Genomic DNA, 24,385 nt, shown 5'->3' on the forward strand with positions numbered 1-24,385 from the left:
CGTTATGTACATAATGGCTGAGAAGGTGCGGGCGTTTGTCTTTATCTAACCCTAATATCTGCTCTCAGTCAGAGAACTTCATCAATCATATCATCTCATTTGCCCCCCTCATTACGCCGGTTCATCAATACCAAAATCGACGATCGAGAGACGCTGGTGTGGGAACAAACGGCAATCGCTAGGTATACACGGAGCCGAGCTATGTCACGTGTCTTCGGCACGTGACACACCTCAGCTCCCTCCTTCCATATCACGAGCCTTCGCGTTTAGATACTCTCCTTAACAACAACAATAACAACAACAAGAACACCAGATTAACCCAACGATATTGCTACCGATCGCGATACCAGGAATACCTGTGTGACTAACCTGTGGTACACGCAAACCAACATGATATTTGCTCCTTCATGTCATGTGGTCGTGGTTGGGTGGCCCACTCGCTTGTCTGGCCCACTCGCTTATCATGTACGTTATCTAATCGGTTAAATATCTAATTTCCCTAGTATAAAGTATTAATGCTTATCCATTTGAGGGGTATAGGAACCCTTGCCATCGCTATCCTTCCTGACTCGCTCATACTCGTTCCCTGGTTGGTGCTTGTACTTGAGGCAGCCGGCGTGTTTGACCTTGGTGGGCTTAAGCTCGAGCCACTTATCGGTTGCGGCATTAGGAGGCTGTCGTTGCTTGCTTGATTCGACGGGGTCTGTACGGCAGCCTGCAGGGACAACTCCGCCAAAACCCAAGGTTTGGAGTAAAAATAGCCAAGGGAGCCACAATTCGTTGATACAACCACGCCACCATACAGATACCTTTTTCATTAGCAGCATTGAGCACAACATGTAATTATTAGGGTCGGCTAAGCGAAAGTCCGCACACAACTGCAGAATGTCGCACGTAGACGTACGGAGGTAAGTAATTATACCTCCACCTGTTTCTTCACCTTTTTCCTCATCTTTTTCCTCACCTTTTTCCATCTCCATTTCGCAACATTCAGAAATGGCATATCAGTGTCCCAAGAGCAACAAAACTAATCATCTTATTGCCAAGACAGTCCTACAATGGACAACTTGTGCATTCTGTTCCCAAAACCTTTCTACTATTGAAGATTTAGTCATTGACCTTACTGCGGATGACGACTCTAACACCCAACCCTCCACATTGCTTTCAGCCGTTAAGCAAGAGTCACTTTACGTACCAACGGCTATGAACTTCCTCCAAGCCGCCCAGGAAGGCTCAAAACAGCGCGAGTCGAGTATCCAGAAAACAAAGAAGCCAACGAAAACCTCCCCAACTGTCCTGATCGGTATCCATCTGTGGGTTGCGACATACTATGAGACGGATGTTGACGGGATTCCTGTTACAACATACGTCCGCGTAGTATCGCCAAAGAAATTCTCTGGGAGCTGCTCGTTCTTCTTGACCACGTCGTACACATCACACTCCGACATGATGCGTTCAGTACTGTCAAAGTTTACAACAGAACGCCACTTTCTCAGTCGCAACTGGAAGGCTATGCCTGTTAACCCGAAGAATCTCACCGATATCCACGAATACCGAAGCGCTGCGTACGATGCCAACATCCTCAGCTTATTCTTTCACGAAGCCTCACTTCTTCCTGAAAGGGATATATATATGCTATCTCTTGTGTCTCTCTCACGTATTGAGGCGCCAGAGACCAGCCCAGAGGTTTCAAAGAAGCAACGTGCTATAAAGAAGTCAACAACAACAATTGCAGATCAGTTCCTCCAGGAGCAGGCTAGTAACCTTATATCTACACGCTCGCAGACAGGAGTTGAGCAAAAGCTTACCCCTAAGGCAAAGGAAGCAGCAGAGAGTACTAAAAAGCAAGGAACTTCCCATAAGCGAGGGTATTCACAAGTTATTAATAGGGAGTATGAAGTCAAGAAGGAGAGTGTAGTAAAGGAGGAGATTTATGTAGCTACAAAGAAGGGGAAGGGTATAACTGAGGACCTGAGTACAGGTGAAGATGATAAGAAGTGATATATGGACTGCTATTCCATTCTTTACCTTCTAAACTACCTGTCTCCATATGTAAAAGTTCATCAACATTAATGCCATTTGCTTGTAGTCGTTGCTTAACCCAATTAACCCCACCTGTCTGCCTCTCAAGCAGTGAGATTTCTGGCTGAATACCTGACCTCTGATGCTGATTCAAGCGGTGCCGTAAGTAGTTATAGGCTTCAACCTGGGGATATTGATCTCCTTCAAACTGAGTAACTGGTGTGAAAGTATTTACACCGTCAAGGAGCTGCTTGCAAAGCTGGGACGTCTCTTGCGGTAAATAACTATGCAGAGCTGCCTCGTCATACTCCAATACGTCAAGTATAGTCTGGACCTTTAAAGAATCAACTGCACAAGCAAAATCCTGTGCAGTCTCCTTATCAAAGTTATGGTATAATTGCCAAGGTTGCCCAGGAACAACATTTGGCCGGCTCTTCTGTATGCGAATTCTGTGGTTATTCCACACTTCAACAAAGCTCTTGAAGTCCTCGCGGATTAAGGGCATAAATATGAATAATATTGCAACCCTATCAGCGAGAGAATTGGGACTAAACAACCCAAGCTGTTGTAGTCGGCCAAAGTATTCCTATTAAGTTAGTATAGATCCGTAAAAGTAGATAAAAAGAAGTAAGTACATACACGCCATTGTGCTGATGATGCCTGGCACAACTGTCCCCACCAGCTTTCAATCTTGACGTTATGGATGCTCTTGCCAAAGATCCAACAGTCATGAAACTGAATAGGTATGTTTTGGTCTGGTGCTTCGGGTTTCTTCTTGGTACGGTCTTGTGAAAGAAAGTAATGACCTCCAGCAGCCAGTACAGTCTCAACGCCGCGGTCTGACCGTACCTTTAAGGGCATAATATCCCGTTTCGACACTACATAGAGGTATTGGGCTAGTATAGCTCGCGCAGTATGCGCTTCAACCCCTACATAAAACCACACAATATACCGAGAATAGGCATCAATGCCTGCATATATCTCGAAGCCCCATGGGAGGAGCTTATCGTACGCATCAATTGACCAAATGTAATTAGGCCCAGGTGTTGTGTAGCCTTTTCGACGGTATCGTAGCTCGCGGAGACGGTTCTGTACTTCGTTGGGGAAAACTTCGCGGTAGGCTTCATATACAGCATCGCGGCTGATTACGTGGCCTTGTTGTCGCATGTAGGTATAGAGGAACTCGCGACCAAAGTTGCGGACTGTGCGGGCGCTGTCCTCGGCTGTACGGAAGTGCTCAACTGCTTTCCCATGGGCTACAGCAAGCTGCTCTTGTGATTGTCGTCGCCATAGTGTTGGAACAGCAAAGGCTGATAAGGAGTAATGGGAAGGTACCATGGGCTGGCTGGCACCTGCCCTGGGCGAAGTGGGACAACTGGCTTAGTCATCACGGCCGGATAAAGGTGGGGCAACCACCCAGGCCGTCACTACCTACTTCGACCGACTCCTGCCTACAATGTAAGATAGAACAACAACAAGAAGAACAAGCAATAGGATCACCAACAGACGAGTGATAATTGCTACCACTATTTGTCGTATACGACCCCGTGAACCAACACATAGTTTGTGGCATCTTCGGATATCAATCAGGCCACTTCGTGAGATTTGGTACCCCTCGTTCTGTAAGGCGCTGAGTATGTTACTATCGGTAAGTCGTTGGTTGAAAAATAACTCGAAGATGCGGCGGAGTAGGGAATCTGAAAAGGTGGTTCGGATCTCTCGGCGAAGTTCCCATCTTTGAAGTTGGCGCTCTAAGGTTCGAAGGGATACTTCAATAGATTCAGATTTATATAAGACAGTAATAATTGCAGAATATTTCCAACCAGCTTCAAACTTTTCTGTGATTAGCTGGCGAAAAGGCTCAAGATTAATTGATGGACGAGGCATTGTTCTACAGACAATTACAGAACGGTACAAAAGTATGCAAAAAGATAAGATTGGGGTATCTGAAACCTGAAAAAACTCAAAAGTAGTGTGGGTCTATAAACCACTATATGTAGTTATAAGATGGTGCCCATGCTTGAAACCACCTGTTCTAAAACGCCTAGTTGCATAGTTCCGTTGGGTACTTGAACTTCCGATCGCTTCCGTGCGGTCGCTAAACTCCTTAATTGAGAAGAAAATCAACCTTATAGAGACGTACAATTATGGAATCAGACGAGCTTACTCGTAGTCAGAATCCACCTCAACGATCTCGACACTCTTAGCGGGATCTGTATGAGTTTGTAAGTATATATGCAGAAGGTGCAGAAGGTGCACAGGAGTATATGGGGGCGTACCATAAGAGACATCGTCGAGCTTCTCCGCGACATTCAGCAAGGCATTGCCCAGAAGCTTGAGCTGGTTGGGTCGAATGCCACGAATCATTACGAGAAAGTCGGCTTCTGCACGAGACATCTTGACTTTGCGAGGAGTCGTAAGGCTTGGGGTGCTGGTGCGCTTACCCTCCTTATCTTGTATAGTTAGCTACACATTCGAGAAGTGTACTTATAGTTGCGTAAACTTACAGAAGGTGCACTTGCTCGCACCACTGTTGTAGTGGCAGTTGCTGCAAGCACCGCCCTGTACAAGCTGGATACACTTCGTAAAGGGACCGTTACCCTTCATACAGCCAGCGCAGACAGCCGCACCCTCCTTCACGTCTCCGTACACATGAATGAGGATAGCCTCAGCGTTCTGCGAACGCTTGGGATCAAGCTTGCGGAAGCGCATGACCCCGTCGCTGATCTGGGAGCGAAGCTCGACCATGTTGTTGGCCTAGATATTATGTAAGAAAGTGTGTAGCTCCTGGAACGGGTTATATGGATCACGTACCTTGGACTGGCTCTTGGTTAGGTGCGTGAGGGTAGCTGAACCAGCGTTCTTAACTGCAACTAGTCGTATATATGAGTACAGTTCTGTAATACGTGAATGTTATTACATACTGGCAAGAGCGAACGCAGTGACCTGCTTTGGCTCAGCAGGGTACGCTGGAAGCGTAGTAGGAAGTTTCTTGCCCTTAGGCAATTGTACATTACCGATCTCTTCGGGGATGAGGCTCATGGTGACGTGCAGGGCTGTGTGCGGGTGTACGAGAGCGTGCGCATGTGTAGAAAGAAGTGAATGTTTTTGTGAAGAAATTGTCGCTTATGTTTACGTACTGCTGGATACGTATGGATGTGTCCTGAAATTCACAGAAGTCAGCTGAGGTCTGGAAAAAAAAAAAGATGCAGTAGCTTAGCAGGCGCAGCAGCGCAACTGCCTATGCAACCGCCCGCGTGGAAAAGAGCAGCATCTGAATCGCCTTAGCCTGGGGATTAGATGTAATGTATTAGATTTAGGGCATATAGAATGGATTATATTATCTATTGGGCAAAAGTTGGGGTTACTTACAAAAAGTTGAGTAGGCGTAGGGAAAAGAAGGCTATTGCAATGCCCAGCAGAAGCCTTCGTTAGATGCAGCGGAACTAGTCAGGCGGTGTGCAACGTCACATCACGTGAAGGAGGAATTGGGCCAATTATATCGCAGGGATCTGGCCGGCTAGATAACCGGGGGCACCTGCCCCATTTGCAGCGAATCAAAATAGTAGGTCTAAGTAATATTTATGATGTAGTATGTATTAATACGGGAGTTACCTTTGCGGCAGGAGGGGTATGTGCAGCACCTTCTGGGTTTTGGCGGAGTTGTCCCTGCAGGCTGCCGTAGGTCTGGCTTGATCCCGCCTCTCCTTGTTGATGCGTAGTCGCTCTTGTTGTTACTCCTGGCCTCGTTGCCGTGGGTTCCTCGGGCTCAGCCGCCATCTTGGTCTTCTTCTTACGCTGTCTATCTCGTCTTTTCGTACTTCGTTGGAGTGGATTGCGGGTAGCCTGACGACGTCTCGATCACGTGGCGTTTCTCCCCAAGTAGACACCCGGGAGGCGTATATGTACGTTAGACGAATTACCGCTGGTCGGTGATCTGCTTCTAATCGATTGTTATGTGTTGGAACAGCAAAGGCTGATAAGGAGTAATAGGCAGGTACCATGGGCTGGCTGGCACCTGCCCTGGGCGAAGTGGGACAACTGGCTTAGTCATCACGGCCGGATAAAGGTGGGGCAACCACCCAGGCCGTCACTACCTACTTCGACCGACTCCTGCCTACAATGTAAGATAGAGCAACAAGAAGAACAAGCAATAGGATCACCAACAGACGAGTGATAATTGCTACCACTATTTGTCGTATACGACCCCGTGAATTAACAGTATGAGAGGAAAAAAACGAAAAGAATCCTCTGCGCGTCGTAGTTCGTGTTCGCAATTTTCTTAGTAGCCGGTAATTCGGTATTGTCGACGGTAAGGTCGTTAGATAATTATTAAGATCCGTATTGCTAATTAGGGCTTGTCTGGGATCCAGAGGCGTACTTGAGATCTACGCTTTAGTCTGCTTAAAGGATCTCCTTTCTTCCTTGGTGTTACGACCCAACATGCATGACCAAGAACAGGGCCTGCCCCGCAGGCTCGCGGCGGTTATAATACACCACATATGCAGGAGATAAGGGACACTAGGCACCCTCTCACGGAACGGAAGAACTATGGTACAAGTCACGTGATGATAAGATAAGGATCATTTGGGATCAATATGATCCAACACGACTTGGGGGCTAAACGATCATTCTGGATCAGAATGACCCAAGACGACCCAAGGGACAAGGGACATGTTCAGGATCAGGACTTGTATATAAGGATGGACTTGAGCTGGACTCTAGGACAGACTTTCCATAGCTCTTCAGCAATTAACTTCGTATCAGGATTAACATCCGCTTTCAGCTACTACCTTGACAAGACTACGATTGATCACCGAAGCCTTACCTACCCTTACGATTGACAGACATAGTTTCCTTGAAACTATTCCACGACTACGATTACTGTTACCAGTTCCGCAGCCTCAACTTCTGCAAACTACCCCTACGACTAGCTGGCCGTAACACTTGGTTACGTGGTGCCCTTTTATACTTAGGTCGAAAGGCTCGTACTTTATACGTCGGAAAATATAGTTAGTATATTATTATATAGGTATAAGTTACGGTTTGTTGAAAATAGATTTATTTGTTATATGGGCTAGCCGCTTGTAGTATACTTAATAGACTTAGATTTGCGGTCTTGCTATGAGGAAGTTAGTGTTGGTATTGCAGGCGTGATACATTTCCTCATGAGGGTGTATCTTCGGCAACAATCACGTCGATGTCCGTGATAATTGCTGTTGTTGTTCTTGTTCTTCTTCCTATTTACATTGTGGGCAGGGGCCGATCGAAGTAGGTGGGGACGGCCTGGGCGGTTGCCCCACCTTAACCGGCCGTGATGACTAAGCCGGTTGTCCCACTTCGCCCAGGGCAGGCGCCAGCCAGCCCACGATACCTGCCCATTGCTCCTTATCAGCCTTGCCGTTCCGACAGTTAGTATAAGTAAAGGGTCCTTTGTCGGTGGTTGGGTGCTCGAGGCGTCTGGCTGGTCGACCGTCGAAGGCGTTATTGACGTAATGGACGCCTCCTCTTATGAGATTCGAGAGGTTAAGGGAGCACAATTCCTCTATCCCGTTCGGTATTAAAGGGTCGTCTTTTCTGCTTTTGCGAGATGCCTTGCTCATCTACGATAGTGGAATTTAACCACTGATCAGTGTTAGTATCCCTATCACAGGGAAGTTGGTTCGAACCGTAGGGTCCTGGGGGTGACGAAGTATCAATATCTCTGTATTGATTGATTCTGCGTAAGGAGTAGAAGGGAGATTCCAATCGGAGGTTAGGTGGACCGTCGAGGTGTAATTGTACCCTCTCGAGGTGGCCCCTGCTCTACCCTTACTCACGGTCGAATTGGGCTTCTAATCCGACACTAACTATTTCTCTCTTCTATTATCTAACTAGTACGATTAGAAGTATAATTTGAATACTGCGAAGTTATATAAATATATAGAAAAGTAATGCTATCTAATACGCCCCTTTTTCTTCCTTCCGAGGTCCTTCCATATAACCTATCCCTCTATTTATACTATAGCCTTTTGTTACGGCCAGCTAGTCGTAGGGGTAGTTTGCAGAAGTTGAGGCTGCGGAACTGGTAACAGTAATCGTAGTCCAGGAATAGTTTCAAGGAAACTATGTCTGTCAATCGTAAGGGTAGGTAAGGCTTCGATGATCAATCGTAGTCTTGTCAAGGTAGTAGCTGAAAGCGGATGTTAATCCTGATACGAAGTTAATTGCTGAAGAGCTATGGAAAGTCTGTCCTAGAGCCCAGCTCGAGTCCATCCTTATATACAAGTCCGATCCTAACTGAACAGTGCTGTACAGTCCACTTTGTCTGGATATGTTGGATATGCCGAATATCCAACATATCCTTGACTCGGTTGGATATGTCGAATATCCAACATATCCTTGACTCGGTTGGATATGTCGCATATCCAACATATCCTTATCCCTTATCGTATCTCTTATCATCACGTGACTTGTACCATAGTTCTTCCGTTCCTGGGGTTTCCCCAATGTTCCGTCCCGTCCTGCATATATGATGCGCCGTAGCCGCTAGGCGTCAGCGGGGCACGCCCTGGTCTTCATGTTGGGTCGTAACACCTTTATCTTATTAATAGAGCTTTTTAACCCTTAGTTAGGGTTCGCTTTAATGAAGGCGTTGGCGAGGTTATCGTCGCTATTAGTCTAACAGATCTCTATTATCTTACGTCGTTTTATAATTACTATAAGGCTATAACGTACCTGCATAGCGAGCGACGCATCATAGCGAGCGACGCACGTCCTCCCAATTCTACCCTCTTCATCTTTAGGTCACCTTTTCTCCACGTACGAACATGCAATCCTCCTCAATTGAAAGTCGAATTACCCTTGCCCTCCAAGCTATTGAAAAAGACCCGAAAATGTCTATACGAAGAGCTGCCTCTATCTATGAGGTCCCTGAATCAACCCTCCGCCACCGACGCGCTGGACGCGTCGCACGAGGTGAAACACGACCAAATTCGATGAAGATGACTATAACAGAAGAGGAGGTGATTCTTGAACGAGTTATTGACCTAATCGATCGAGGGTTCCCTCCGCGACAAGAAGACGTACGAGAAATGGCCGACCAACTCCTAAACGCACGCGATGGGACGCGTACTGGACCGCGATGGGCAGAGAACTTCGTACGACGCGTCCCTGAATTGAAAATGCGGTTTCAACGTCGAATCGACTATCAGAGGGCCTTAGCTGAGGATCCTACGATTATACAAGGCTGGTTTGCACTTGTGCGAAACACAATTGCAAAGTATGGGATACAGGATAACGATATCTATAATTTTGACGAGACTGGTTTCCTGATGGGAATGCTATCGCACGCAAAGGTTGTTACGACTTCTGACCGTAAGGGAAGGCCTCGTACGAAACAGCCTGGCAATCGAGAATGGGTTTCTGTCATTCAGGGTGTATGTGCGGATGGCTGGGCGCTGCCTCCGTACGTCATCGTAAAGGGCAAATATCACCTCCTCTCGTGGTATATTAATGGCCAATTTCCAGCCACATGGCGTATCCATCCAAGCGAAAATGGATGGACGACAAATGATATTGGCCTAGATTGGCTAAAGCACTTTAATCAGTGTACAAGGACTCGTACGAAGGGCTCTTATCGCCTCTTGATCCTTGATGGCCATAATAGTCATAAATCGACTGACTTTGACGAATACTGCAAGGAACAAAACATTATTGCTCTTTGTATGCCTCCCCATTCATCACACGAGCTTTAGCCTCTTGATGTTGGGTGCTTTAGCCCGTTAAAGTACTCGTACGGCAAGGAAATCGAGAAGATGATGCGGATACAGATTTCCCATATTACAAAGGATGACTTCTTTCCTGCCTTTAAAGCAGCATTCTTTACTTCCATGGGCGAAAATAACGTACGAGCTGGTTTTAGGCAGGCAGGCCTTGTACCTTTTAACCCTGAAGTGGTTATTTCTCGCTTGGATTTCAAGCCAAAGACGCCAACACCATCAAACTCACGGCCAAGCAGCCAAGGCTCCTGGGACCCAAGGACACCAATTACAGCACTAGAGGGCGTACGAAGTGCTACCTCCCTTAAAAGGAAGATCCAAGCACATCAAGGTAGCTCACCAACACCAATGTACGAAGTAATTGACTTCCAGGCCAGAGGTATTAGCAAGTTAGCCCATAGGCTTGCTATTATTGAGGCTGAGAACCGTAAGCTTCGTACGGGGATAGAGGTACTAAGTAAGCGCCGGAGGGCAAAAAAGACCCGGCTACGTCTTGGAGGGTCACTTAATAGTGCTGAAGCAGAGGCACTACAAGTAGAGAAGGGTGGTGTTAATGCTGGAGGAGAGAATAACCCTCAGAAGGAGGGTCGTACGGAAGGTGCTGAACCACGCGCGCGACGATGTGGTAATTGCGGGAAGCCTGGACATAACGCACGAACCTGTGAAGTGGTTTGGGATAGTAATGAGGAAGAGGGTGATATATAGTTTTAATTGATTTCGTACGTTGTGGCTAAGTTAACTTATACATAAGGTAGAAAGGTTTGAGAGAGTGCGTCGCTCGCTATGATGCGTCGCTCGCTATGCAGGTACGTTAGTTTCATTCTGGAATTATTTCTTTCAAGCCAAACGCGGGAAATCATGATATCCAAGACTCTGAGGCCAACTTGAAAATGCGAAGGGTGAGATGCAGAAACCGAAGAACACAAGGTACGTTTTATTGTAGAGAATGAGTGCTGTTAACACTGGTCAGGTCCTGATCGCCCGGTTCTAACTATCGGACCCTTAGCGGTGGCATCAACCTACGCTGCAGTAGTAGGTACGAGTCTTGTAGGTAAAATACACTTCCGCCTCGAAGTTCCATTCCAATACCAATGCTCTCAAGGGTCAATTATAGTTCCACCAGGTAGCTGGATCTTATATTTATACTGACAGGTATTACGTACTCTGTTTAGCTCTCGTTCTTCCACAATGATATGAGCAGGATTAAAGCAACCGCCCTGATGACATAGATGTGATACTTGGTATTGAGCATCTTTACCTGATGTCTGCTTTAATGCATAACTTTGTCCCTTGGCTATAATAGCGAGTTGGTGTCTATAAAGCTGGATACTAATAAAACCAGAACTATTAGGGTTATGGGTTTTCCTCTAATTTACTTTCGTATATTGCTTATGGGACGGTGTGTTGGTAGAGAACCAATAGCCAAGGTTATTAGAATGATCGCTACGTAAACATTGTAATCGTCCAAGTACAAAGCTTGGAGATAGATTGCTGGCAATTTGGATACCTGGCGAGGGCTTGAGGTTATGCACGGGCTGATTGATCTAGTTGTCAATAGTTGTGCGGACGTCCAGAACCGACTGTGAGGAGGTTGGGCGGATGGGATAGTCAGACGAAGCGTCGTTGAGTAATACCCCTTGATCTTGGATATCGCTGGAAGAGGTCGCGATGTGATGTGCGGCCTGGTCGATGTCGGTGTGTTATCTGTGCGGGCGACCAGGCGTGATGGAGTGGAAGTCTGTCGGATCGGTCGGCTAGAAGAGGCCGCTCTAGGGGCACGCAGATGTTGGATCTCGTCTTCCAACCTTCGAATTGCTGCAGCTTGCAGAGTGAAGGTTGCCCTCAAACTTTGATAACATGAGTCAAAGGTTGCGCGATTTTCTGTAGGTAACCTCTGAATGAGGCTGTGTAGGGTAGCTCAATGTTGAGTTATATCTGCAGTAGACTGCCGCTCATGAGCCATTTCAATGGGTAATGTGTGAAGAGTGAAGTTGTCGTGGATAATCGCGACCACATTGACTATCTTCCTCCAATGCAGCCAGGAAAATCCCTCATCTGGGACACCCGGATCATTGCGGTCTCATCGGCTGGTCTACGACAAACCTTTATGGGTCTAGATTAATTCTGGTCCAACCATTTCCCATTGATTCCACTTCCGCACTTCTAATTATATGCCAAATTCTGAACCTGTAATTAACTTGCTCACTCCCCGGGCAAATTCAGAGTCACACTCGTTCTCAAGGGAGAGATGATTGCGCGTGGGGTCTTTTCTATTCGACATCTTATACCCTGAGGATTCGGATGACTGATTCCGGAACTTGGAGGACTGTTTTCGTAGTATGATAGTCCAATCCTTTTCCCTCATCAAGTCACACTGATGTGCAATCACAATTGTTGGAATCTCTGGGCAGTAGGCAGAAAAGGGTGGATCTGGAAGGTAGCTGAGGCCCACACTCACGGGCTGCTCAGCACTTCTGGAGGGACCGTGGGCTTCGCCCAATTCTTCCTCCTTCCACCTCACGGGCAATAGACCAATACAGTACTTGTCAAGTAGTGGTGCTGACACAGGGTGGAAGCTCTCAGAGGCCAACTGCACTTAGTGGTAAAAGGATGAATTACTGAAATCTACTCCTCCCTCGACGTGTACTCCCTGCGCTGTATATATATCTGAGCTGCTCCTTTGTTGCTTGGACCCCTTACTATCTCTAACTAACCCCTATCCGGAAGGGCTCTGACAGTACTATTGACCTCGCCGCGACCGAAAGATCCGCCCTACTGAAGTGCATACCAACAACAATGCTGTTTTTCTTTGCATACACTCTCTTCATGTGAGGTAGATTGCTAGGTTTCTGCACTTAGAACATTGGACATAGAATCGAATGGCATAGGAAGTATTACGGACTGTTTAAACAAGCCATTCGAGTTGACTTCGGCCCTTAAAATGAAGGCGAAACGGTGGCAGACTATATGACACAAATTTCCAATCCAGCTCGCAACTCCCAATGAAGTGGGATTAGAGTGATAGTGTTCCTGCCTAGAAACCCAGAGCACTATTGAACATTGTTGCAGCAGAAGCATCTTTGACGCCTGCCGCAGAGACCTGAGCCTTGGCCTGCTGACATTGGTCCTTTGCAGCTTGGTTCGCCTCGCATACGTTGGTGAGCTGGTCGCAAATTCGATTCGTGATGATGTTTGGATTCAGCGCGTCTTGTTGACCCTTGGCTACGAGGGTATCAGTTGGCAAGAAAGTGCCTTGATCTGGCTTGCGTCCAGTACGGCCCAGTTGAAAATCCATTGTTGGAGTGCATTTGCCGAAATCAGCGTGATTGGCCTGTCGGCGAATGATGGCAGCCGATGCGCTAGGTGCGCCGAAGAGTACAAAAAAGGCGATAGTGGGTCGCATATTGTAGGTAGTTGGAATGACTGTTGAGACTTCTTCTTCAAGATTAGATGAACAAGAGCGATGATGGAAACGTAGGAGTAATTGAAATGCTCGGACAAGGGAAGGTCTGGAGGGCTGAAATGAGGTGCGGACGATGTTGAAACGAGGCTCACAGAACCTAGGAAGCGAATTGAATTCAACTCATTGATTAAATGAAAGATGTTAGGATGAATCAGAACCACATCAAGTTTAAATATTTGACGAATCGATCCCTTTTGTAATGTGCAGTGATATCGTGAGACGATGTAAGCTCATACTACCCTGCGGCAGATGGCAGTCAACGCAGTACCTCCGGCTCTTCGGATGGTCAGATATCAGACGGGCATGTTTGAGGTTGAACCTTGCAGAACCAGGTACACGTCACATCGATCAGAGACTTATCAACATGATTGGACCATAAGATCGACATACTCTTGCAAGATATCGGGACTTCCCTGCAGGAATCGGACGGCATGACATGAGATGATGCATGGGAGAGAGCTGAGGCACAAAATGACAGCAACGACGAAACCGCAAGCCCGTCACCGACGTCGCAACCAGCTGGAACCCTTTCTGTGTCCCACACTCCTCATCGCGAGTGTCATTCGAAAATTGCCGAAACCCGCGAGAAAGCGTTAAAATTCCTCTCACACAGCGATCAAGTGTTGACTACGGCAGTACTTGACCTTTATCAGTCACTAAATGTTGTATGGACCGAGAATGTAGAGCCGATCAAGCACTATCGACCAGAGGCACCCCGAAGCTTGTGCCGTGTTCGCAACTCTGCGCATCTTCTTTAGTGTCGAACGCTGGGACTGTACTCAGGTGGAAGACGCTCGCAACGACCCTCGAAACCAACCGAGTTTAGGACTCGCTTGCCGCCCAAAGTGGCAACATCAGGTGGACTCATGCTTTCGGGCAAAGTCATCGTCATCCGATCGGACCAGGCCCTCCGCAGTTTCTTCCTGCCGCAGTCGTATATACTCGTCAGTAAGAATGAGGATTTCGTTGTGGGCTTGTTGCAAGCATGGACTGGGATTTACGATTAAGGATGGGCACTTGTTGGTATCCCTATCACAGGGAAGTTGGTTCGAACCGTAGGGTCCTGGGGGTGACGAAGTATCAATATCTCTGTATTGGTTGATTCTGCGTAAGGAGTAGAAGGGAGATTCCAACCGGAGGTTAGGTGGACCGTCGAGGTGTAATTGTACCCTCTCGAGGTGGCCCCTGCTCTACCCTTACTCACGGTCGAATTGGGCTTCCAATCCGACAGCACTACTCATCTTTAACAGCAGGACACCACTAGTAGTACTAATCCCGTCAATCGTTGAATATTGAGTACCTGACGAATGTACTTATTCTGATCCAGCGTCCATTGCATGCGGGCCTTCGCAATATGACTACTTTACCTACTAATCATTATGTCAACAGCATGGATGGGTGAGTTCGTCGCAGCAGCTTAGGTCGCAGACGGAACATGAAGTAGCTACCTAGAGATCCGAAAGTCCATCATCATTTACCCGACATTCCTTTCCAACAAAGAAGATTGGGTGTTATGAGACCAAGCTCTCCATAGACGAAACTAGCAACCATCGAGTGTTGAAGCGAAGTTACTATTCTCTTCATTGACCACCGAAGGTTTGAACAGCAGTAATCCCACCCAACCAGAAGAAAATGCTGGGGCCTCCGATCCCTTGTTTTGCAGCATTCGAAGCGCGCGATGGAAGGGCAGCGATTTGATACGAAGTTCGCACTTGGCCTGGTGTTTTTCGCTTGGGATCCAGGCGGGAATTTCCCCATCATGACATCCGAGGCACATCTTGCCAAATTGCCAGATCAATACTAGTAGAATTGCGGATTATGGAACCAGGGGAATCAGAATATCTAGACTATCGAATCGAAGTATTGTCTTGCTAGTTGCTGCAATAAAACGGCTCAATTTTCCTCACTTACCCTGGGAAGGTCGAGACGGAGAATTGGAGGTGTTACGCAGGAAATGTATTCCATCAAGTGATGTTTTCCCCCGTCTTGACCCATGCATCTCGTATCCCTTCACTCCCCAGTCCCCGCCTCTAAGCCCGTGGGATTCCCGTTTACATGCATTTGTTATGGGTAGTTATCGATTGCTGTGCTTAAAAGGGGGAAGCCCCTTGACTTCCGAGTTTGATTATTATTAGATTGGATGCAGCTGAAGTGGGGCGTTCGCTCTCGGATTCCGGAGAAGTGACGGTTAGTCAGGGTGGCCAGCGGAATATGCATATGTGAGTGAGCAGAAAAGAGCGTCTATTCGTACTAAAGAGTGGATGGAATCACCACAGGCTTGTGGGCCTAATGCTATCCTAATAAGTCTTGCAGAGCTAGGACCAGGTGGAAATGACAGTCTGGCCTGTTTCGTGATGGTCAGACCATTCCGAATGGGTTATGTCCATGACTCGCGTAGAAGCATGCATGGATTCTGTCAAGAAGCCTAACTTTAACGAGAGCCGATGCGTGAAGGTCTGGTCGGAAAGATGTCAAGCATTATGCTTAATTGCAAAACTACGTTAAACTCGTGGACCACTAACCACTAGGTGTCGGAGGGAAAGAGTTCATGAGGCTGATGGACAACTACTACGTGAATATGGAACATAAAAACCGTTCATATCTTTTTCCAACCCAGTCAAGCTGTTGTTGATGTTGTTGTTGTTGTTGTTCTATTTAACGCCATGGCGGCAAGGGCGCAGCCGCCCTTGCGGCAGACCTCCCGGAGGGTATGTGGCGTGAAAGGTCGCAGGCTCTAGCTGCATACTATATAGTACACGCCGTATCCTGACGTCCTCCAAATCTTGCTCGTGAGCTAAAATGAGGACAAGGCAATGTTGGGAAGTCTGAGAGTTGCCCAATGAGTCAGTCCTATCCGTACAAAGGCGATTATCTGCGCGCCGTAACAGTTGGCAATTGATGCCTCCGAAATCTGCATTACGGAGGTCATCCATTCTTCCAAACCCTTGCAGATATATTGTAACATTTCCCTTGGATATGACTGCCACAATCGGGCAAAAAGTGCGAACCAATGTACGTCTGTGTACGAATAGGCGTTGCTGACTGGTATGAATGACTCTTGATCTGCTTGACCCAGATGGATCGTGCAATGAAGAGAAAATCATGTCGATGTCAAGAGTCTGGAATCGCCCTACCGCCGAGTTCCATCCAAATTCGGTCATGGAGCTGCCAAGATGGGACTCCATGCCGGCAAGCTTGGATTATGTAACGTAACTAAAGAGCAATGACCAGGGAATCACCAGGCTCGTGGATGCCTGTCCCACAAAATTTAATCGTCTATTTCATCATTACTCGTTTTCGATGGGTTTGAAACTGCTCTTCTCCTCGTCTGGGTCGTCTCTGATGATGTTGATGATGATGTATTTAACGTCTGGTAACAAAAGGACGTGCCGGGCGCTATGCCGACATGGTCTATGCTAATCTAAACTATGTTACAGGCTACCGTCTTCACCTAACGTTCCTGTTCAATGACTCGGGCATATCTCGGAAAAGAAATTGGTCTCCTCTATGTGGGACGTCTCTGGGCTGCCTTTCTGTCACGAAATAGGAATAGTGACAGAATTCGGAATTGTACCGTTGCGCCATATACAAAAGAGAGATCCCTCTACTGCATTTAGGTAGTTGTGGGTACATATAGTTTCCGTCAAATAGCATCAGCACTCTGTAGTCAGCCCATCACGTGCGTCATCACGTGATTCTCTCATTTGTTCCTATCCCATCGGGTGCGAAATAGCTCCATTTTTGCCAAGGGCGGGGTAGAGCCAATAAGGGCTTCTATATTAATCAAGCTAACCAATAGAGTAAAAGTACCTCTATTACCTATAGATTTTGGGTATACCACAAGTACCAGCAGTCTCCCTCAATACAAAGAGCTACATTACAGTCTAAGCAGCCCTTCCGCGTCCTTTTCTTCGGCTATTCCCAAATACTATACCTAGGGTCTGGCGTCGGGCCCTTAATACCCCCTTATTACTATAGTAGGAACAAAGTAAGTTAGCTCCCCTTGATCCCTTCCTATGGTATTCCCATGGAATAGAAGTATTCCTTTTATCTGTAGCCCGTCCAAGTCGGGAATGCTTCCGCCCCCCTGCTAATGGTCCAAACTGCTGGATAAGCTAGGCTGCAAGCAACTGCCGCCATTGGTAATAGGACTTCACCTTTTACCACCTAGGGCTGCCCCAGAGCTGTAATAAGAAACTATTCACAACTACCACTTCCAGTAGGAAATTCCAAGTAATTGACTACCAGCCTCCTCGACGAATAGGGTGGCTATATTGATAGTAGGACCTCATCTGGTCACTCATATCAACCCCATTCATCTTATGATTGTACTCATCAATTGCCCTAGGGATTGGAAGGTCCTTGCGGACGTCTAGTCCAAAGACTTACCGGGCAGTCTTTTTAGCAGCAGTGTCTCCAGTTGGGCGGCGGCGGCTGTGAATAACTTCCTGGCCGTCCTAGAAGACAGTTGACAGGAAGACTACGAGGGCATTATACTTCCAGGTGAATCGATTGACCTAATTCCTAGTTAGCTGGGCTGGGCAGGGCTGGGCAGGCTAGCAGCTTACCTCCCCATCTAAAGTAGGGATACAGTGTATTTCCCCCCAGGGGATACCCCGTCCTTCAGTCTCTTTCTCGGCAACTAGGATCTTATCTATCCCACTATCCTTCCGGCAGGTACCAGAAGCTCCAACTTATTGATTCCGTAGGGTACGAAAGAGACGTATAGAGGCGAAGAGGTTGTCAAGAAATACGTAGTAGGTTGCAGCTGGTAGTAGGGAAACAAGAGTAGTTACTACCTACTACATTGGTGTCAACAGAGCCAGCTTTCCAGCAGCTGCCCCGGCTAGCCTAGCCGACCGGACAGCCCGGGCGGGCTGGGTTAAACAGGCTGGCTGGGCTGGCTATGCCTGGGGGACTAATGCGTATGGGCTCTTCCCATATACGTACCACAGCCACCGTATACAGTAGCCAGACTAGGCAAGGATCCAGATCTTATAGCCAGTTAGGGTAGGTTTCGTTGGAATCGTTGTCGTCTCAAGAGATCGACCTATTAATCGGACCATAGCCTCGTCAACTATAAGGTCTAAACCGGGTATATAGAGGAAATCCCCAGTCTCTTGAATATGGGCTGACCATTAGTTAACCTTCCGATATACATCTAGCATTTGATCTTAGGCCCGGCCCCGGCCCCGGCCCCGGCTGGGCTGCCCGGACTGCCCGGGCTGGAATTCCGCAGTATCGAATATCCGTAGTCGTCGGAGCAGTAGTTGAAAACGGTCCCGGGATATAAACCGCGTAAATAGGTGGATAGGATCCTCCTTTTGCTGCTGGGTCGACCAGTAGGTTGATAATCTAGGTTCCTTATGGATCCCTATATATAATAGGATCCCTAAGAAGAGGCAAATCTCGTCTGCTGAAGTTTTCCTCCACTCATATATCCTAGCTCGTCTAGCCCTTGGGCCCTCCTTAGATAACGGTACTACATTCGTCCACTATACCCACTACTCTACGAGGCTCTACGGAACGTATTAGAGGAATAGTTCAAGCGGGCTTGCCGGCAGCCCCCGTACCTCTTAGGCCCGGGCCGGTACGTCAAAGGGCTAGAAGGAACCCGGAGGGCCGTATTCAGTAGCCGTAAGGCCGGACTATAGCGGCATCACAGCGCTTGGCCATACAGTCTATATTACAGGCAGTAGTAAGGTTTTCTGGGTGTACCTCAACTACTATACAGTTACGTACAGAAGTACTAGAAGCAATCGAGGTATCAGAATCATCAGAAGACATCATAGCATCAACCAAAATGTAAGTCATAGTGGTGATAATAGGTAACAGAGCATAGGGAGAAGTGACGTATCGTCAAATACCCCTTTAAATGCGGGGTAATAATGGGTAAATAGTGGGTACTTTGGGGCTTGGCAAAAATGGAGCTACTCCGCACCCGATGGGATAGCACCTTTCCTTGCTCGATTCTATTTGGGTTAATATAAGCCACTTTTACCACACTTCATATGCCCATTGCTGCGTGCCATAACTCGTGACACTTTCTGCCCATCCTCCCTCTAAGAACCTAGACAGCTGACAGCCGTCTGCTATCTTTGTCGGATGATCGACCCGAAAACGCAGAACGCGGTTGGAGCACTACCAGGGAGGGCTGCAGTCGACCTAACAGCCTGTCTGACACACGAGATCGAGAGGGCTCTAGACTTGGGGCTCACTGCAACTCTTGTAACAATGGACGTTAAAGGGGCTTTTGACTCTGTCCTAAGAAACCGACTTGTTATCAGGCTACGACAGCAGGGCTGGCCTAAGCATCTGATTAGGCTGATCTTCACCTTTACCTCTAGCCGAGCAGCCCGGGTCAGGCTAGAGGATACAACTACAGAGGATTTCCCTCTATCCTGTGGGCTATCACAAGGCTCCCCACTATTTCCTATTATCTTTCTATTATATATAGCTGATATCCTAGCCGACGATCAGAAGCTACGGTTCGGCTATGCGGATGATATAGGTTTAGTAGCTACTAGCCCATCGCTAAAAGAAAATGCTATAGCTCTAGGCCAAGAGATCACTCATATCCTTAACTGGGGCACTGATAACAAGGTTGCTTTTGACCCAGCTAAGTGTGAGGCAGTCCACTTCAGCAGGAAACATAGACAGACAAAAGACCTACCAGATATACAAGCGAGGGGCCTAACTATCAAGGCCTCAGCTAGGCCTGTACGATGGCTACGAGTCTGGTTTGACAAGCTACTCACCTTCCGTCACCATGTCGAAACTAAGGTGGCGGCAGCAAGGAAGGTAGCCCAGTTCCTTCGGCACCTAACAAATACTAAAGGGGGGCTCCCAGCAGCCGCAGTACGAAAAGCGGTTATTGTCTGTGTCCTTCCAACAGCCCTATATGGAGTTGAGACCTGGTATGCGGGCCTAACCAAACCAGCCCTAAACAGCGGCACCAATACTAGCAGTAGCACTGCTTTACAGATAGCTACAGTTGGTACAGGACAGAAGGGCCTGGCCCGTAGAGTTAGCAAAGTTATTACAGCAGCAGCAAGGGCTATCCTGCCTGTCTGGAGAACCACACCGACCAGCACCCTCATCCGAGACGCTGGCCTTCCTACAGCAGAGGTAGCCCTCGAAGCAGCGCGACTACGCTTCGCTATACGCCTGCAGAAGGTTGACCAACATCATCCCTTGGTCCCAAGGCTGCTACAGCCAGGGCGGCAACAGACCAGGCTCCAAAGAACAGCTGGCCTGTTACCTAAGTGTCCAAGGCCAGCACTCTTACAGCCGCAATACCTCCCAGGGTCTTATGACCTTATAGTTACACAGACGAAGGATGTAGCAGCTAGGATCTTCCAGGCCTGGCTCAAGACTGTGCCAGGTCAGCATACAGTCGCATACTCAGACGGCTCCAAAGCTCCTGACGGAGCTACAGGGTACGGCTTTGTTATCTACCGCAACAATAAACGTATAGCCCAGGGCTGCGGCCGTCTCGGCTTAGCAGAAGTGTTTGATGGTGAGGCGGAGGGGGCGAGGGCTGGGCACCAAGGTATTAAAGGAAACGAAGAAGCAGACAGCCTAGCTAAGGAGGGAACAACTCTACCAGTCCTTAGGGGCCAACTAGCTACTCTATCAGGTATCAAGTGGCTTGCTAAAGAGCGGCCAAGACGCCAATATAGACGAGGGTGGAAACAAGAGGCAACTCCCCGCTATACCCAACTAGGGCTCAAGGCTACCCTTGCTTGCCCTCCTGAACTTGGCCTCCCTAGGGCTACCCTTCATCACCTCCTCGCGGCACGGTCAGGCCACGGGGACTTTAAACAATATCACCAACGCTTTAACCACACAGAAGCACTACTCACCTGCTCCTGTGGATGGGTTAAGGAGGCAGACCATCTAGTCTACTGCCGAAAGACCCTACTGAGGAGGCAACAGTGGCCCACCCTCTACCCCTACAGCCGCCAGGAGCCCGTAGGACCTATAGGGTCCCTCGATCGCTACTTCAAGGGGCTAATCACTGACTCTGAAGGCTTCCAGGCCTTCCTTTGCGTGACAGACTTCTTCCAGAAGATCTGCCCGCGGTACTAGGAGATAGGTCATAACCTATCCTCCAAACGACAAACTACCTCTATTAAGAAACCAGATGGTTATAACGGAACTAGGGCACCAGTGGGAACTAGGGATGGATAGAACACATAGTAGCTCACGAGCAAGATTTGGAGGACGTCAGGATACGGCGTGTACTATATAGTATATAGCTAGAGCCTGCGACCCTTCACGCCACATACCCTCCGGGAGGTCTGCCGCAAGGGCGGCTGCGCCCTTGCCGCCATGGCGTTAAATAGAACAACAACAACAACAACAACAAACGCAGAACGCCCTCCTGCCATGTTTCTTAAACATCGGGTCTTGGTGACATTTGGGACGGCCCCAAGATCCATGGGTAAATGTAACACAGAGCCTCGACGAGCCAGTCTTCAGCCCATCAAAAGCCATGATCCTATGCCAACAGTACCTCACGGCAGATACTTCAACCTCTAATAGCTCTAAATATCTCCCTTAACACCGTATGTACCTCTGCCCTTCCCCGGATTTTCCAAGTCTTGTGTGCTCTACCCAGAACCTGCATGTCACACCAGAATTGCTCACTCAGCCTTGGCGCTATTTATCTCCGGCCCAACCATTCGAGAAAGGAAGGACTTCCAGTAAGCCCCTCTTGACGCCGTAGGATTTGTTCCCCAAATTGGTCGTCCAACGCCACCCTTAAAGCGGTCTTTAATCTTCCATCATCACTCAGTCCCCACTGGCTTATTCTCCCGCCAATGAGTTTCGACGGAACAAACGCAATCAATTCTGAATACGGGGTCCTCAATGCTCCGAAGACAGAAGGAAAAGCAAGTGGGATCGTTGGAAGTCTTGGTCATGGCCGCCAACACGGCAGATACACTGGCTAGCAATCAATTCGACATGCCCAGCAAAGAGGTGGAGTCTGAGAATGCTCGGTTGGATCGATACGATGATGCCTTGTGGTGTTGATGTTTGTATATATCTACGGATACTGCCCGTCTAAAGTTTCCCCCTCTGTCTATTCGTTTTCAGCTTCGTAAGGTCCTTGGTACCAACTTCGTTGTCTTGTCATTCGTTCTTGAACCAAATTCGCTTCTTATGCGCTTGCAGGCCGGCGTGGTGTAGTGGCATACACCTGGCAAGGCCTCTGGAGCCCAAAGGTCGCTGGTTCGATTCCAGCCGCCGGCAACTGCTTTAACTACCTGTGGGAAGGGTAGGGCAGAGCCCAATGCGGGGCCTAGGACCCTTTCCGGGCCCTCGCCAGGGTTTTCTCATATCCACACCCTCCGACCAAGAAAAAGTGGATATGCGGCGAGTACACGTCGTCAACCAAGTACTGGGGCAGGAATGGTCTTGTACAAATCAGAACATGTACGAGGGGCCTGTTTCGGCAGGCCGCCCTCTCCAGACATATCCGGCCTTAAGCCGCAAAATTCAAGAATGGAACTGGGGCACCAGCGGGAACCAGGGACAGATAGACCAGGGACAGATAGAACGCATAGTAGCCATAAGGCACGATTTGGAGGACGATTTGAACTGTATCTAGCAATAGTTATAGGGCAACGGCTCTCCACGCCATATACCCTTCGGGAGGTCGGCCGCAAGGGCGGCTGCGCCCTTGCCGCCACGGCGTTAAATATAACACACACACACACACACAACCATAGCTAACTGTATCCATCATCAAATTTCCCTGTGAGGGTGGATCTCAGCCCGATCACTGTACGGAATCGAGCAGTGTGGTAGTTCTCATCGACGAGCCAATAAGGGCGAGCAGATAATAAATATCCCGGGTAAAGCAACTGCTAGCCGGTCTTTGGCGCTGCTCTCGAAATTTGATGCCTGTTGCTTGAGATCAGAAGGCGATTTAACGATTATATCATCAGCGACATCTACACAGACATTAAAACACTGGCGTATGCTCTCGCAGTAGATAGCGGATGAGACGTGCCGTTTGCTTATGGGAACAGCAGCTCAAATGACTTAAAGGTATCGGAGACAAATAGGGTGCAACGCAGATAAGCCATGTAAGAACGCGCACAGAGCCGGTGTTTCACTCAGCATTACTCTGCTCTGTGTAAGACAAGGTTAGTATCCAGACTTATGGCTATCAGTTGTCATAACGTTATTTAGATTGCTGCCAATAGTGCACAAGGGATCTCGCCTGGGCTGACCTTAACCGGATCACGAAGCTTGAAGTACTCGAAGTTTACTCAAGCAAAATGGAATCAATCAGACTCACACAACCAAAGATCGATACATATCGTCGGATGTTGTGAAATGGTCACGGAGAGTGTGCTGTCTTGTGGTACGCGAGTCCTGCGCATCTCTTCAACAGACTTCAAGTCCACACACAGGTCGCGACACTTTACGACAGCTAGCGTAGGTAGGCATGGAGCCCCGGTCGTTCTGGTCGCAAGATCGTGCAGTACTCGACTGGGTATTCAAAGTACCGAAGTATAGCCGTGGTTGAACAATTGCTTCTTGGAGTAAGTCGATATCTCAGCGGAGGTCACAAAGCTTAACGGACTCATGCGTCAGGACTCCTCTGTATGCGGCACAAGACGGAGTTGATGGGCGTCTTGTCATTTCTACCTCGACTTAGAACAGGACCCATTCCCGCCTCCGCCCACTTGAGAAACCTTCAACCGGCGACTAGCGGCTTAAGCCAGCAGCACCAAGCTGAATTGATGGATGCATGGAGCATTCCGAATTCCAGCTCGAGAACAGCTGGCTGGTAGTTATTACGCGCCAAAAACTGCACAGGCCCAGGGAAGGGAATTGAGGCTCGTTTGTCGCAAAGCCGTTCATGCTGCCTACGGCCGGCGCCGACGCCCGCTGGAGACCGGCGGACTTATGCCTCGTCCTAGTACGCCAAAGAAAGAATTTCACTCGACGCGGATCCAATGAGGCTTGGGATAGCGGAGACTACTTCGGCCTGACTCACGGAGAGCAGCCGGATTTAGACGGCGGTTAAAGGATACGGATCGCGCAAGAAAGACTTCGATGACGTCTTTGGCAGTCAGGCATCAGTGGTATATGAGCACTCCTTCTTCAAGACCTTGATTTT

General features: G+C 48.3%; 2 protein-coding genes and 1 non-coding gene across 3 annotated transcripts; 1 reads left to right on the forward strand and 2 right to left on the reverse strand.

The window, feature by feature from the left end:
• Positions 1–10,879: 10,879 nt before the first annotated feature.
• BDP81DRAFT_334599 (zinc-binding loop region of homing endonuclease) lies at positions 10,880–11,104 on the reverse strand (the record flags this gene model as incomplete). Its single annotated transcript, XM_060585776.1, has 1 exon — positions 10,880–11,104. A coding segment is annotated over one exon (225 nt), but the record flags the coding sequence as incomplete, so codon positions are not given.
• Positions 11,105–12,816: 1,712 nt separating this feature from the next.
• BDP81DRAFT_334411 (uncharacterized protein) lies at positions 12,817–13,185 on the reverse strand (the record flags this gene model as incomplete). Its single annotated transcript, XM_060585762.1, has 1 exon — positions 12,817–13,185. The coding sequence occupies one exon, from the start codon at positions 13,183–13,185 to the stop codon at positions 12,817–12,819; it is 369 nt and encodes a 122-aa protein (XP_060438342.1).
• Positions 13,186–22,425: 9,240 nt separating this feature from the next.
• On the forward strand, positions 22,426–22,503 carry BDP81DRAFT_t361. Its single transcript has one exon. It is a non-coding gene; the product is annotated as a tRNA-Gln (tRNA).
• Positions 22,504–24,385: the final 1,882 nt, after the last annotated feature.

Source organism: Colletotrichum phormii (assembly GCF_030913505.1).
Source record: "Colletotrichum phormii strain CBS 102054 chromosome Unknown BDP81scaffold_36, whole genome shotgun sequence".
Lineage (NCBI taxonomy): Eukaryota > Fungi > Ascomycota > Sordariomycetes > Glomerellales > Glomerellaceae > Colletotrichum > Colletotrichum phormii.